Here is a 16,978-nt window from a genome sequence, read left to right as displayed (position 1 = left end):
CTTGTTCTTTAAAGGCATTAAAGATGTGTGCTGTACAATCATTCCAACCTGGAAGAAGAACATTTAAAGGAAATCATTAAAAGTCCAAAATTACCATAACATTCATGCCCATGATGAGTATATGTAAACTTCTGACCATAACTGTACACTACGTAGACAAAAGTACTGGACCACCTACACATTACACCTCCAGGAGCTGCTCTGCCATGGAAACAGATGCTATGAAGCTCTGAACACACAGTTGTGCTTGTAACATTGTGCTGATGTTAATGCCAGAGGAGCTTAAGAACTCTGCAGTTATTGTGTCAGCAGAGTGTTGGCGACTTACAGACTTAGAGATGGCAACCCATCTCTGTAACTTTACATGCGCCACGACTTCAGGGGAGAGTTGCCTTGGTTCCTAAACACTTCCACTTTGCAATAATACCACTTACAGTTGATTCTGGAATATCTAGGAGGGAAGAAATTTCACCAGCTGACTTGTTGCAAATGGTGGCATCCTATTACAGTACCATGCTCGAATTCAGTGAGCTCTTTAGAATGACCCTTTCTTTCATAAATATTTATAAAGGCAGACTGCATGGCTAGGTGCTTGATTTTATACACCAGCAGCAATGGGACCGAAAACACCTGAATTCAAAGGTTAAGAGATGTGGCCCAACACTTTTGTCCATATAGTGTCTGTAGTGACAATTTGCATGAAGCAGCTGATCTCATGTCCACAGTTCCTCTTTGTACACTTCTATATCACTGATATGTCTTATTTACATTCGCTGGGTTCTTATTTTTTGTCATGGAGGTCAAGGGTTCCATATCCGTTCATCAAAGCCATTTTCAGCTGGCTGTTGGGATAAAGCTCTTCTTCACAGATGTCATTCTTGGTCGCAAACATCTGGCTGATTTCCAAAAAGGTTTTGTTCTTGGTCTCAGGAATGATGAAGATGGTGTAGACAGCCACTCCCAAGCAGACCGCGCAGAAGATCAGGTAACAGAAAGGACCTGTAGCTATCTGGGGTGGGAGGACACAAAATATTAGAAATGTACAGTCAAAGAAAACGAAACACTCTTTAGATTTTTTTTTAACATAATGATCATTTTGGAGCCATACTTCAAAACTGTTTACTACGTATGAACAGACAAGAAATCTAAGCTAATGGAAGCTAATTACAGCAGAAACACAATGCAAGCCAGGCTAAGAGAACATGAAAGGCAGGCTAAGTGGATTAGCTCATTTACTAATTTAGCAAACTTTTAAGGGAAACACCTGCTTTTTTAACTATAAATGTTCCACTATGTTCCCAAACTACACTTGTTAGCCACTGTTTTGCTAATTATTATTATTTATTTATTTATTGCTGGAAAAGACAATAAGATCAGTAGCAAAACAGTAAAGTTTTGCAGAAGGAGAAATATGCATTAGTATCAGCTCTAATGATTAGCTTTCTCAAAGTTGGGCTATAAAAGAGAAACAATGAGCTAAAAGATCCTAAAGCCTGCAAAGAGAAACTGCAGAGCGAGGTCATATTTAGCTGCCGTTTCATCACTGTGTATGTTATTCTTCATATAAAAATAAGAAACAGAATGAGAAAAAAAAAAGAATGAGTGACTTGTATACTATAAAAGTATATATAACACAGCTTAAAGTTTAATTTTTTTCTTCAAAGCCTCAGTCACGTGAAAATTATTGGAAGATTTCTTTGTGAGTTCAATAAAAATGTAACCACAGGGCAGGATCTGTAGCCTAGCTTAGCATGAAGACTGGAGGGAAACTGCTCAACCAAATAGACCTTCTGAGAGCAATGAAGTTATTCTACTTTATGTGAAATACATCTCATATTTTAAGATCCGTGGCCAGAGTAATGACTGACTCGGTCACTTTCCTCTTAACAATTAACCGTCCTCTTTACTTTGTAGCTGTTCACTTGGAACGACGCTGAGGACAATGACAGAAAGGTCAGGATTTTTAATTGGTAATTTTATTAGTATTTGGGGAGCCACTTCTGTTTAGACTAAAGTGCACAGGCCATACCACAGACGCAGCAGATCCTGCATGAACTGTTAAGACTACAGATGTCAACAAGGTTAAAAATTCAAAATAAAGCCTTTGGGCACATAATATGTTCTTCCACTTAGGTTATTTCTGTGTATATCTGAATTCAGCTCTATAGGATAAAAGTCAGCTCTGACCTCCAGGAAGGGAAAGACGAAGCCAATGGTGAAGTTGGATATCCAGTTGAGGCAACCAGCCACGGTGTATGCAGCCGGTCGGTGAGACTGCTTAAACAGCTCTGCAGTGATCAGGAAGGGCACACCCGCTGTAAAGAATACACAAAAACATATTTGTCTTATTTCATAGGTCACATTTGGATAGCAAAACTGTTCCCAGCAATACCACATGAAGACAGCTTAATCTAACTAAGCATCATGTCATAACACAAATCACATTTAATCACTCAGTGTGGCTATATGAATCTATTGGGTGATGTGAAATTAACATCGGCATCTTAGTTCATCAATTACTTTATCAATACTCCCACTCAGGACTCTTCGTTGGCAGTTACTCAAAATTAACAGAAGATGATTAATGATAAACATTCCACAAGCCCAAGTGCTATTATATTACACTCCTTTTTCTACATGTACTTCATTATATGTTCATTATTACTCACTAATCATAGACTGACAAGAGAGGAAGGTGTTTGTCAAGTTGGCAAAACTGCACTTCAGAACCACAAGACACAGAATAGCTTAGCTCATGCAATTCATTAGTTTAAGACGTGTCTTAGCTTTAAACATGCGATTCTTCATTGTTAGAAGTGAAGGCTATGATGGAGAAATATGCATTAGTATAAGCTCTAATGATTAGCTTTCCGAATAATGTGCTCATTATTCTGTGCATGATAACTGCAGAGAGAAAAGTTTAATATTGTCAAACCAATAACCAGACCATAATTTGTCAACATCTGCGGTATATATGGGAGGGCATCACTGTGCAAGCAAGGTTTCATCCGAAGGAAACCATATTCATCACAGCTAGCTTATGAACAATGAGCCATTAGAAGTCTAATTGCAGCAAGAGAAATCCTTGTTTGCTGAGGTATAGATTTTGCCTGTTTGACGAATGACGTTATGTAAACCAGATTTGTTCTAATTCATCATTCTCGCAGGTTCGCTCGACGTGGCTCTCATCCTTGTAAACTATTGCCTCTTAATTCACTTCACTCATCTCATCCAGCGTACAAATGGCTGTGGAAATGGTAGCAGTGTGGCAGTTAGGATTTCCTAATTTACAAGACTAATGAAATACAATATCTTCTCATAGCCAGAGGAAGGGATGCTGATGTTTTCAAGCTTTAGTGCCTGTTATTGCGCAAGTTTCCAGCAGGGTGCAGTGTTTCCTTATACACAGGGTTGCTTATAGCTAGTGCAGTTACATGTGGGTTTGAGAATGTTAGAAAGTTTTCATGCCAGATACAAAGTTTTTACCTGGACCAATGCAGAAACCAGCAATAATTCCAACAACACAGCCCACACTGATGTAGCGCATGTAGGACAACTGCGGCTGTGATTGGTCAAACACAAGTCGTGAGTTGTAGACATACAGAATTTGCAGTTTTTTTTAAAAATGATTAATTTACATGAAGACTCCAGAAGCAAAATCTCTAGGTCTGCCTGACATTTTTTTTGGCCTAAAAATTAGCTTTTGATTACCAGGCTCTGATCTTCAGAATCAGTGAGTTTACTTTAACTGCAGTGAAAAGCTCATCAGTCACCAAATGAAGTGTCTTACTAATGTAACTTAAATCAGTTTTTTTTAATAACCAAATTTGATTGTCTTTTGCAACAAAACCTTCTTCTTCTTCTTCTTTTTTTTTATTCAGAAACCTTCAAGTCCACCTCTTTGGACAAGATATAGTAAAACAACTGTAGACAAAGTAGACAATAAACAATAAAAAGACTACATTACACAATAACCACAATATACCCTGTACTCAGAATAAATAAACATATAAGTATCTGATATAAAAAAAATAAACACAAAATGAAAAGTTTAATGTTGTCATGTCAAGTAAGATACAAAGTAGTGTGTGAATTGGCAAACATTGTGTTAACAGTCTGAACAAACTGATAAATGGGACTTTACCTGTTTGAATGTCACATGATTTAATTTGTGTGTTCTGATTGGTGGTGCTGTGGACATATTAGCTTTTAGAAAGGGAGGAGGCATTTAGAGGTTTCTGCTAACGAACCATGTTTGGAAGATGTTTGGGGTGGGATTTAAAAGGTTGAATTATCGTAGACTGAAGCTTTCACCTGATATCATTCTCTCATTTTTCACAGGAGGTGTCACTTAGAAGCTTTTGCACACATAATAATTTATGTAAATTATGTAAATTTGGTTATGTCCTAAGCCCCATGTAATGCTCTATAATGTAATACAAAATATTCCTAAACCAGCAGGATATCAGATGATGTTTACCTGGAAGAGGACAGACACAGTGATTCCAGCACAGCACAGGCCCATAAAGAGGAAGCCACCAATCATTAGTGGTCTTCTGCCCAGATGCTCAATAGTGAAACACTAAAAAATGGACAAAGAAGCAGAACTAGTTGTGGCTAATCCGTAACACAAGAAATCATAAAATAAAAGGAAAGTGAAAGGAAATTATAGGAACTTTCATTTGCCTTGCCACTTTGATTTCATTTATTCATTTAATTTATTTTATTTTATTATAAGCAAATGAGCATAGTATTATCCTGTGGCCTGTACAGCATAAATGACCTTCATTAGGTTACAGCACCCCTTCCCCTAATGGGACTTTAGTCAAATATGCACAAGAGGAAGAAATGTCAACAGAAACGATTCAATCAAATATAACAATGTATGACTAAATGACTGTTCAGTTTGAGAATATAACCAAAGCCATGATGTGATTTCAGGTTTGTAGGTAAAGAGTTCAGCATAATGTTTACCTGAACAGAGGCCATTTGTTTTGTTTTGTTTTGTATTTTTCTTAGTTTCTCTTTTCTTGTGGATTAAAGTTGAAGTTACCATCAGTCATACAAGGCACAGATTTATTACAACCCCAAGTGCTTCACGGGGTTGTAATAAATCTGTGCTTCATTAATTTGCTAATTCTATTTTCAGTTTAGCAACTATTAAAACCACAACAAAACAAAAATGACACTTATCAAATCAAGTTGCCAAAATTCTTCATACTGTTATATTTTTGCTTTAAACACTGGTTAAACAGGCCACAGACTCTGATGTTTTTAACGAAACAACAGAACAAAATAGTAAAATAGCAGCACATTATCTCATCTGTAATGATGTGTAGTTATTGATTGCAATATGATAATTCCAAAATATAAAACAGCAGTGTGTAATGGAGATGCATCAATGTCATCTTAATGTGTATGTGTGTCTACTCACCCCCAGCATCCCTGAGATGACCTCAATAGCCCCAGTTCCCACTGTTGTGTACTGAATATAAGGGTCTGGGATTCCTGCATTCTTAAATATTTCATTTGTATAGAACCAGATCTGAAATTGACATAAAGTTTAATTAATATGATGAATGCTTTTGACTACAGACACACTGAAAATCAAAGTTTGCCTTATTTTCTTAAGGAGCCAAAAAGTCACTCTGCTTATTTGGTAATGCACACGATTCATCACAGTGATCATTATCACGAGGCCAACCATCACTCATGCATTTGAGATAGAGCTTTTCATCAGTATGGACTCCTGACAAGTGCTCCCCTTGAAATTAATTTGCGCATTCTCATTAATCACACTTTGCTGATACAACATCCATCATCGATGATGTGCGGACAAGATCGTGATCGGTGCAGTTAAATGCTGTCTTGTTGATTTAGTAACCACACATATAACATTTCATCACCATTGCAGGCTTGAAGTATGCAAACACAGGAGCAAAGCAGAAGACCTGTACAAGCATAAACGATTCCAGAAACTGGAACAACTGGGATGTGATTTGATGTGGATGAATATATACATTACAATATATACATACATCATTTTTTCTTGGTTGAGTGGCTCCCCAGATGGATTTAATAACTCTATTAATTCAGCACCACAAATACTGTAAAAGCACCATGTTATAACACATTTACTCATATCTCTTTCTGTAAAAACTCAATTTGTATAATTATGATTATTTGTGTCCAATATTTTAAGAAATACCTGTACAATTAGACTTCAAACTCTCTTCAAGTTCTTAGTTTTTCTTTTTGTGTCTCAGATTTGGAGATGCTAGTTCTTCTGGATGTTTGAAGCCTTCCAGTTTTCCTGTTTGGAACAGCTGGGACTGAGAGGCTCAGTGGGGTGCACCCCTGCTGGGAAATGGCACTAGCATATGAGCCTGCATGCCTGGAGCCTCCATCCATATGAAGCAATGAGTACAAAGATGTGTTTGACTTTGTGTTTGGATGGGTGGACCTTGTTATGTGAGGTAACATTGAGAGAAGGGACCAGGAGATAATGAGGCATGGTCACATTGCCCCCTGCTTAGTCATTCAGTGGGTGTGAGACTGTGATGTATGGATGGATGGGAGGAGCACAGCTGGGAGCTCTTGCGCTATAAGATCTCACTCTCATAAAATAACTGCACAGTTGTAACACATTCAAAGCGTAACTACACACATACAGACAAAAAAGATGAAAAAGGCAACACAATGCTTTCCCAACTCACAGCATCAATTCCAGAGAGCTGCATGCCGATGTTGACCACTGCAACAGTGAGGACCTGCCAGCGGACACAGTGGTCCACGAGAAGGCTGCACACAGAGAGGGTCTGCATGGAGGACAAAGAGCGTTGCTCCTCCTGCATCTCCTCAACCTCAGCCTGGATGTTTCCTTTAGTACGGAACCACTTTAGAGCTAGAGAACAGAGGGAAACATTAGTCCTGACATCAACTACGCTCCAAATTCTAGTATGCCTACAGTTATTCTACCACAAGATCTGATAATTGCAGTTTTCTTAAAAACAGTTTTTCTTTTAATTTGGCTGTCAAATTGTACAGTGACAGGATTATGTACAGCTTGAGGATGTTAAACTGTGACATGAACAGTTAGCCTACTTTACTAATTTAAATGGGGCGCAACTATAAAGACTTTATGTCTTGATCTTTCTTTGTAATCCCTACATTCAAAAAGGGGAAATAAAGAATGCACTCTCTAACCTGCAATGGTGGCATGCACATCTCCTTTCTCCATCAGCAGATATCGTGGACTCTCTGGAAACCATGGCAACAGCATCAGCTGGACCATGGTAGGAAGCACCACAAGAGACAGAAGCAGAGGCCAGTGCTCTTCCTGTGTGGGGGTAAAAAACTACATGACACCTTAACTGAACCTTGTTAAAAAAAAAAAATACAATCATCAACTACATCTACCATCCTTGTCTTTATAGCTTAATTTTATGTGTAGCTGTTCCATGAATAGACAAATTGTAAGTGGACAGTTGACAAATATAGCTTGGTCTGGGAGGAGACTCAGGCATCTGACAAACACATCAAATTGCATCCATGTGTCCTGCCTCTCTCTCCTCAGTCCCAACGGGTCGCGGCAGATGACAGCCCCTCCCTGAGCCTGGTTCTGCCGCAGGTTTCTTCCTGTTAAAAGGGAGTTTTTCCTTCCCACTGTCGCCAAGTGCTTGCTCATAGAGGGTAGTTTTGACGGTTGGGTTTTCTCTGTAATTATTGCAGGGTCTTTACCTTACAGTATAAAGCACCTTGATGCAACTGTTGTGATTTGGCGCTATATAAATAAAATTGAACTGAGTTGAAGGTGCTGTCAACTGACTCATCTGAAAGTTCAACAACTCGAAAAGTCGGAGATGATTTTTGCATGATTTGCCAAGTAACTGATAACATGTTCCAAAACATGGCACATAAAACATGGCACATGAAAGTAAACATTTTGTTAATTACATGAAAAGGTTTAATTAATGATCCAATTTAATGTATTTATTTATTTTTGCTTACATTTAATTTTTAATAAAGTATGAGACTGTAACTATTGGTTGACCTGCCTGAGAATGGACAGATTAGCCAGAAAAGTTATTTATTAGCAGTAATCCTGATAACACATTAGGTACAGTAATTATAAAAAAAAGCTATTTTAATAATCTGAACAATTCCAATTTAAAAGCAACCAATCAAATTTTTTACTTGGGAAATCCAAATGCAGGGTCAATTCAGGATGTGCTGATACATAAATTCTAAATGTAATTACTATTACATATCAGACCTATGTCAACTATTACTTGAAAGGTGGAATGGAAGCCAGCCAACCGTCGAACACCTCAATATAAGTACCTTTCCCAGCAACTCGGAGAGTCCCAAGATCTGAGCGATGAAAACTCCAAGACAAATGTGGATGCTGGGAACGAGGCCCAGGAAGCCTCGCAAGTTCTTAGGGGCAATCTCACCAAGGTACATCGGCACCACACTGAGAGAGATCCCTGTTGAAAAGAGGAGCGCGAATTAACATGGTCTGACTGTGCTAGTACAAAGATTACCAAAAAAATCAAATATGAAAAACTGAACAACTGAAAAGGCAGTTTTAAGCAGAAATTATTGAAATTAATCAGCTTTTTACAGGTTATGGAATACGTACATACAGCTATATTTCACTGATAACACACAAAGTGACACTTATTAAGGACAAATATATGACAATAACAATAAAAATAATAAATATTATGGGGAGATTATTCACACTGGAATACATTTTAGCCAACCAGGAGCAGCAGGTGAGCCTACCGGAGTGTATCCCTGTGATGAAACGCCCAATGATGACCATCTCAGGAATTCTGCACCATCTGCTAAAGCCCATCAGAGCTCCTCCTATAAAAACAAGTGCTGTGGATCGCACCAACGTCCCTTTCCTGTTTGGACACAGTGACTCTCGTTGCTCAGCTCTCCCAGTGGGATTCTTTCAACTGTCACATGCACAAGTTAATAGCTTTTCAAGTTACTATTAAATTGCTAACTTAATACAAGTTAATATAATAAGAGTTAACTAACTTGCTATAAGGTAGCCATTAATAGCAAGTTAATAAATGTTATACATATAAAATTCACCCACACACTCACACTAACCTTCCATATTTGGTAACTAGTCTGCCAACCAGCAGTGCTCCAGTCATTCCACCAATGGCAAAGATGGACACAGTGAGCGAGTATAAGATAGTAAGAAGACGCTCATCTGGAGTCAAGCCATGACTTTCTAATAATGTCTCATTGTAGAAGCGTTTGATGTACTGGTGGAAAACAAGATGAAATATTTTTCCAACAGAACAAAAAGACAAATAAATTCATACAGTATACAAATGCAATTGAAAGATGTTACCCTTTTCTAGATGTCTTATTTATTTTTCCTTTTATTAATTATTCTGATACAGTAGCTTAATCAGAGGTCACAATAATCCTTATTTGTCATATACTGGACTTTGGTGCAGCCAGTCAGTCCATACACTGTGTGAAACTAGTTATTTTAGCTCCTCTTGCTTGCAAACAAGGTTTGAATGACAGGTGGGTGGGGCTTGTGTGCTCACATGCAAAGCCATGCGTTGTGTCCCACCTCACTGACATCAAACAGAGCCAAGAGTTAAAAAAAACAAAAAAACAACCAAAATCAGTCTGAAACAGGGCATTTAGAGCAGTCTGAAGCCTGAGATTTTGACTAATGGTCCACATACTTAATTCCTAGTAAACATGTGCTGATCAAATTTTTTAAAACTTTGGCCATGTTTAATTTGAGCACCTGTAACTATCTGTAACAATACTGATATAGCACAAAATAAAGAAATATATAATAGGTACGCCTTAAATACACCTCAAAATACAGCCCCAAGAGTCCTGAGAAATAAAAATGGGGCCCATAACATTTAATGTTGTAACTTTATTAATTTTATCAATTCAAAGTCAAAGTTGAAAAGGACTTATCAACAGTAAGCTTGATAAATCTGACAGTGAAGCCTTTCCTCCAATAAACTGTCCAGGATGATCCACTGCAATTTTAAACTAAAATGAATTTATCTGAGGAGGGACACATACATCCAGTACAGTTAATACCAGTATTAACTGGACCATTACCAGTCCACATTAAAGCTCTGTCTTAGTCACTTTTGTTAAAAAAATAAATCTGTAATTCCCGCTTTATTTAGTTAAATCAAACTGTTGAATGAAATTGCACCAGCACAGCAACCAAACCACACTGGTTAGACACCATGTATTAGCCTGTACCTGAGTATCAATCACTGTCAGGGGAGACAAGTCATCTCTAACTGGATCACTGGGGTAAAAGTCATTTTTCCCACAGGAGCAGATGGTGAGACTCAAAAAAAAAAAAAGGAAATTTATATTTGCTCACTTGCTTTGTTTGTGTATTGATTTCATATAAAAAGTAACAAAAATTATTGGAACAACAAAAATAGTACTGAGCCAGTGTCATTTGAACTCAGAAAGGTTTCAATTTTCAGAAGAAGTAAGGTACTAACAAAACTCTAAGTCTAAGTAATTACTTTTGATGTGGTCATCTTTAAAACGGCTGAATAGAACTCCTGCAGTCTATATTTATTGAATTACATATAGTTAGTCAGTGTGACGTCTGGTATATGGGCAGCATATCTATCTATATATCACATAAAAAAGAAACTTTTCACAGGATTGCATAAAGTCCGGTGAAAAACAAGTACATCTTTACTGCATTCACCCCAAAGTCAGATGGTCCAATGCTCAGAGAAACTGCAAAAAATCCAAGAGCTAATCTCAGACTCCGCAGGCCTCAGTTAGCATATTAAGTGTTAAAGTTCATGACAGCACAGTTAGACTGAAAAAGTATGGCTTATTTGGATGGGTTACCAGGAGAAATCTTCTCTCTTAAAAAAACATCATAGGATGGCTAAGGTTTATAAAGCTGCATCTGAACAAACCAGAAGACTTCTGGAACAATGTCCTTTGGACAGATAAGATTAAAGAGGAGCTGTTTGGCCATAGTGAACAGCGCCACGTTTGGTTAAAAAAAAAAAAAAAAAAGCATAGGAGCACAAACACCTCATACCAACTGTCAAGCATGGCGGTAGAGGAGTAATGATGGGGCTTGTTTTGCAGTCATAGGACCTAGGCACCTTGCAGTCACTTGCTATTTTCCCACTGCCGAGGAGCTGGTTGCTCATGCGTTCCAGTGCTCGTGCTGTTCCCAATGAATCGGCGAAATGCTGAAGAACGAGCTGTGTTTCCACCGCGTTTCTGTGAACCGCTCCTTTAAGTATGAGTGTGAGCGGGTCCTCGTCTGGACACGGAAACCGCAGAGTGCAAACATGGGAGAACACGCTCCGCTTTCTTGTGCTGCGAACATATTTTACGGTCCAAACCAAACTACTGCAGCATCTGTGTGCAGCACAGAGGTAAACACAGACAGCGATTAGAGCAAGACGACAAGTACGCACTTTGTGGGCTTTGATCTGTGATATGAACTGATACAAAGCAGCAAGTTCAGCCTTAGAGCCCAACCTAATTCACAGCCGTGAAAATCGCTTCGCTTTTCTCATGTAATACACATGTAATATGGTAGAAAACTTGATGTTGAGATGGCAGAGTCACGCCCTTCGTCACGCATTCTTGGTTCGAGACCAGCTAGTTTGCGAACCGGAGTTGAACCCGTTTTTCGGCCGAGCACTGAGTGCTTCCACGGTGGAAAACTCGCCTAACGGTTCAAATAAGGGCACCGGCCCAGGAATCCTGTTGGTGGGAAAGAGGCTACTGGGGCCCTTTTTCCACTGATCCAATGCTGGTGCCAAGTGCTCGAATCATTCAGTGTTTTTTCCACTGCAAACTCACTCAGTGCTCGGCCGAAAAATGGGTTCAGCTCCAGCATCGCAAGCTAGCTGGTCTAGAACAAGAAGCACTGGCACCTCTTCAGTGGAAACGTGGTATGAGTCAACCATGAACTCCTCACCTTTGACTCTAGAGTACCAAATTATTCTAGAGTCAAATGTGAGATCATTAGTCCAACAGATAAAGCTTGGCCCAAACTGGGTCATGCAACAGGACAATGAGCCACCAGCAAATCTACAAAAGTAGGGCTAACATAGAAATTAATCAAGGTGCTCCAATGGCCCAAATTCCAGACTTCAACTGAAATACTGTGGTGGGACCTTTAGAGAGCTGTGCATAAATTAATGTCCACAGATCTCAGTGAACTAAAGCTACCTTTAAAGAAGAGTAGGTTAAAGTTCCTCCACAATGATGTGAGAGACTGATAAAATCATACCGATACAGTCATACATTTATTGCTGCTAGAGGTGGTTCCACAAGCTACTGAATCATGGGGTGTACTTACATAGTTCGTCACAGGACTGCATAGAATCCTGTAAAACTCTCTTTTTCACTTCACAATAGAGACACACAAAGGAACTATCATATCAATATCAATATCATATAAAACAAAAATAGAATTAATATTCTGACTTACTGCACTAAGTGACTGTTGTGCCACACTTTGTGCACATTATGACAGCACTGAAAGGATGCTAAAGTTACTGAGACCATGGTGAAATGTTTAACCACATCATATGAGCAGAACATTTTAGAACACACGACACATGAAAGACTGACCCAAGCAGAGCAAGGAAAATACCCACTATATTTCTGTTTTTCTCAAGAAAAATGAAAAGATTGATGCTATTCTCATATCTGTCTCCCAAGTACAAAGTTAGAGCTGAAAAGCTGCTTGTCAAAGGAAGCGGGCCGAAGCAAATTAATTGGCCCCGTGTCATTTTAAATTAGCTGTGCAAAGAAACTGTTAATGCATTAATGTGTGCATTTTAGAGCATTAGAGAGATGACTTGTGAATCCCCCCCCCCCAAGCTTCCCATGACCTGTAGCTAAACTAATCATTTCCTGAACCATTCCTCATAGAAATGAGATTGACATCAAGCTTCTAATTTAAACACTGCATCAGCAAGTTTTTCAACATGTCTAAGCCTTCCTCGATGCCAGTTACAGGTGAAAAAACTGTAGTAATGTGGGGTTTTATCTTTTTTTTTTTTTTGCTGTGTTTTGCAATTTGCAATCAAATTCAACATCCAAGGAAGATCAAGGCAGATAATGGATTAAGAACTCAGTGACATGGTGATGTAGATACACACACAGCCACATGACCCCACATGACAATCACATTCAGTTGGAGTTTTGCTACTACGTTCGAATTATTTAATCACTGAGAATCAAATATCAGACAGTGTTTAACCAAAAAGGGAATATTTGAGTTCCCACAAAAAAACATGCAAGCTAATAAAAATCACAAAACCTGGAAGGGCATCATATTATAAAGACAATGATGATAATGCAGTCGTGACAGAAACCTGTGCAGGAGAGTTGACAACCGCCAAGTTATAGCCATAGAGCATAGAGCTGCCAAACGAGGCCAGGAAAGCCACCGCCAGCAATGACTTTGTAAGATGCTGTGGAAAAGACAAGAACAGTAACAAGTGAGGGAGTAGCAAACTGTGACCATCTAGTAGATTTCACCATATCAAAACATACTGTAAGTGCAAACAACTGGCTTAAATGAATATGTTAAAATTAGCAGCTGACAAAATTTTACAGTTATCTATGTGTATAAAAAAAAAATCTGAGATAAATGGTGTTTAGTTTTAAGAATTCACCATGATCAAAGGTACATTGACTTCGTTCAGTGTTTACAGCTGTGCAATTTCTATTTATCAACCCGTAGTGGTAACAGATAAGACTCACGGTCTGTCTATTTTGACTAAAAGTAGTCAACAGCACCTCTGAGTTATTGTGATTCCTTGTAAATGTAGCTCTCAGGAGACAATGCCACCCACTCAGCAACAATTTAGGCTAATTAAATATCTGATATGGAGCTGCTCACATGTCGCACCACTTTAGAATAAGATACGGGTAACTTCTCATTTCCCGTTTAAAAACACATGGACGACTTTTGCTTTTGAAATCTTCTTTAGTCTTTTTTAACCTGATTTGTAGTAAATTGAAGGATGCTTGGAATGTCATGTGACATGGTGACTGGGCCTATTGTACGAGTTTAGTGTGTCATGATGAGTTTTCCAGCGCACCCAGTAAGCATCTTACATGAACCATGACCTTGAACAAACTTTGTACAATGAGATTAAGAGGCATTCATGGCATAATTCCGAAAACATGTGACTAAAAAGTGTTCAATGGAACGCAGAAATTTAATCTATATTTTTTAAACTGTTTACACTTACCGAGACGAGTTTTGCATCGTTTCCCGGTAACAGTTCCGCCGCCATTTAAGTCATAAATATTACTCCCCCCGGTGTGATTTCTTCGTCATCTGCACAACTTTTCAAAACTTTTCTCCCTGCATCCCCATTTGTACAGTTTGGAGCGGTGAGCGCGCAGCAGAGAGGAGGCGCGTCGTGTTGATGGGCGGAAAAGTCCATCCCACATTTGAATCTGTTCCTCCCGCCTCAGCAGTGATAACGAGTCTCATCCTGCACCCCAGAGTGTGTTTGTGTGTGTGTGCGTGTGTGTGTGTGTGTGTGTGTGTGGGGGGGGGGGGGGTCAGTGCGGTTTATTTGTCTGTCAGCAGGATTACACAAAACCTACCTGGCCATAGTTCGTGGAATTTCGTGGGTCATCACCCAGGCAAGATGATGGGGAATCATGTTGCCTCAAAACTTTTTTTTGTTGTTGTTTGTTTTTTGTATGAACTTCGAGATGAAAAATGAAATTAAAAAAAAGACTATAGTTGATATTTTGCATCAGATATACGCTTACAGTTTTCGGGATTTTTTTTATTATTTTTCCATATTTTTCTTTATGCTCCCGCAGGTCTGTTGTTTGAGTCTTGATTTTAGAGTTGCACTGGAGTTCGCAGTTTTGTCTTTCCCTGTTTAAATTCCTTCATCTTATGAGTTTCATCTCCTCACCACTCTAAAGAAAAACTCAAATGAAACAATCCAATCCCTGAAATTAAAAGTGATTTAAAAAAAAAAAAAATTACTCATTGGAACATAAAACTCTTGTCAGTCACGTGGTAGCATCAGATCTGCACTATAGGCCCAAAATCTAAAAGTGCAACTTTTCACTTGTTTATGTAAGAAGCCTTAAAAGCTGACAACCTTATAATTTCAACTAAGTTTTATTTTATTGCTTTGTGGTAAAGATAAATTTATGTTGCCTTTTGTAACCTCCTTTAATGAAAAAAAAAGTTTAATTTTGGATTTTACTTTTACTATTAATGTCCTATTGGGCAAATACTGCATTTATAGTGTTTCTCTTTTGACTTTTAATTTGAAATGCTCTATATGAATAATTATTCTGCTGAGAATTAACAAGCATGAAGCCTAAGGTTCCAGGCATGTACATCTTTATTTTCTGCTCACCATTTGGTCTTCTACTCACAAAATGCAAATAAATATCAGTAAATTAATCAGTGATATGATCAGCATCACATCTTCACACATGACTGTCTGGCATGAAGACCTATTTGGTCACGTCTTAATGGGCTTTGGTCACAGTGTCATCTGCTTTACATATGATTCTTAAAATTGAATAACTATGGTGAGATAATGGAGTTTTTTGTGTAGAAAAAAATATAAAGTACTGTGCAAAAGTCTCAAGCCCCCCCTCATTTCTTTATATTTTGCTTCCAAGGAGCCAAACTTTCTTGTAATTTTTTAAAAGTGGTTTTGAGCAACAGTTCTCTGCGCTTTCTGAATGTCTTTCAAAGTTTTTCTTTTGGACATTGTCTGCTTTTTCCACAGTTTTTCAGTCCAGTACTTCTACCTGACCATTTTCACAGGATTTTATGTTTTATTTTGTTTGTTAAGCTTTTCAACACTGACCTATGAATCAGTCAACCATAAATAACGGCACCTAACCCAAAGGTGGACACACTGTTATGTCTATACATTACAAAAAACTTAGCAAAGAACCAATTTTATACTGTATCTTTAGGCTGTTTGTTACTAGCAGCAGTACCATCAGATTTGGTTCCACCAAGCAATACCATACAGAAAACATCTAATTGGCAATGGCTGCCTTTTCAGCATTACAATTATTCCAAACACACTGCCAGTGCAGCAAAAACAAACCTGGATAGAAAAACACACAATGGAACGCTTTCAGTCATGGATTGGCCTCGGACCTCAACATTACTGAAGCAGTGTGGGATCATCTTATATACTTTAATTCCATGTATGTTTGCATGTTTCAATAATTCATTGCACCTATTTCCCATTTTCACAGCACATATAAATATTGTATGACATCTTACAGGAATATGTGCAGTACACCACATGTAAAAGAGAATCATTTAACTGTGATTTTAAATGGAAAAATAGAGATTTAAAGGGAAGAAATCGCACACAAAATATGCATATGCTAACTAACTGACATGAAGTATATTATGGACAGCAGGAAATTTTAATTAAATAAAAATAATTCAGAGGTATGCGAGTCAATGTGTAGAATTAAGTCAGCAATGGAATACATAAAGGGGCAGCAGTACTACTGCTTCTTTGGCATTATTTTACCTGCCTTATGCTGCCTCCATCAGACATCTCCCTGCTGCTATTTCCTGGTATGATATAGTATATTCCTAACATAGATTCCTCCAGTACACAACCAATGACCCTTCAAACATATGCTCCTGACTTTAAACCAACGAGCCAAGTTGAGACCATCACGCAGGTCAAATGACTTGTGTCATATGACTTCTAGCGCTGTGAAATTTATGCGGCTTCATGCTGTTTTTGTGTATAAAATAAATTATGCTGGCAACAGGAACATAACTCACTGGGCTGACACCAGAAAAGAACAAATGTGTAATGAAATGAAATATTATGAAGACAAGGTGTGTGCTGATGGTAGACTCTGTAGACCAAGAAACACTCAGAAAGGCCTACAAGTTCACTGTGTAACACTAATCTAACTG

General features: G+C 38.3%; 1 protein-coding gene across 1 annotated transcript; it reads right to left on the bottom strand.

The window, feature by feature from the left end:
* Positions 1–660: 660 nt before the first annotated feature.
* slc2a15b (solute carrier family 2 member 15b) lies at positions 661–14,369 on the bottom strand. The gene is made up of 12 exons (XM_030737908.1): positions 14,283–14,369; positions 13,398–13,496; positions 9,130–9,290; positions 8,791–8,915; positions 8,344–8,489; positions 7,207–7,339; positions 6,717–6,904; positions 5,435–5,545; positions 4,481–4,582; positions 3,487–3,562; positions 2,188–2,315; positions 661–1,009 (listed from the first exon to the last, which is right to left on the bottom strand). Exons 1-12 carry the CDS (start codon positions 14,325–14,327, stop codon positions 782–784), a joined length of 1,542 nt encoding a protein of 513 aa, XP_030593768.1. The 5' UTR covers positions 14,328–14,369; the 3' UTR covers positions 661–781.
* Positions 14,370–16,978: the final 2,609 nt, after the last annotated feature.

The sequence above is a fragment of the Archocentrus centrarchus genome, chromosome 1 (assembly GCF_007364275.1).
Source record: "Archocentrus centrarchus isolate MPI-CPG fArcCen1 chromosome 1, fArcCen1, whole genome shotgun sequence".
Classification (NCBI taxonomy): domain Eukaryota; kingdom Metazoa; phylum Chordata; class Actinopteri; order Cichliformes; family Cichlidae; genus Archocentrus; species Archocentrus centrarchus.
Note: the sequence above shows the minus strand (reverse complement) of the source record. Positions and strands in the feature narration are given on the sequence as shown.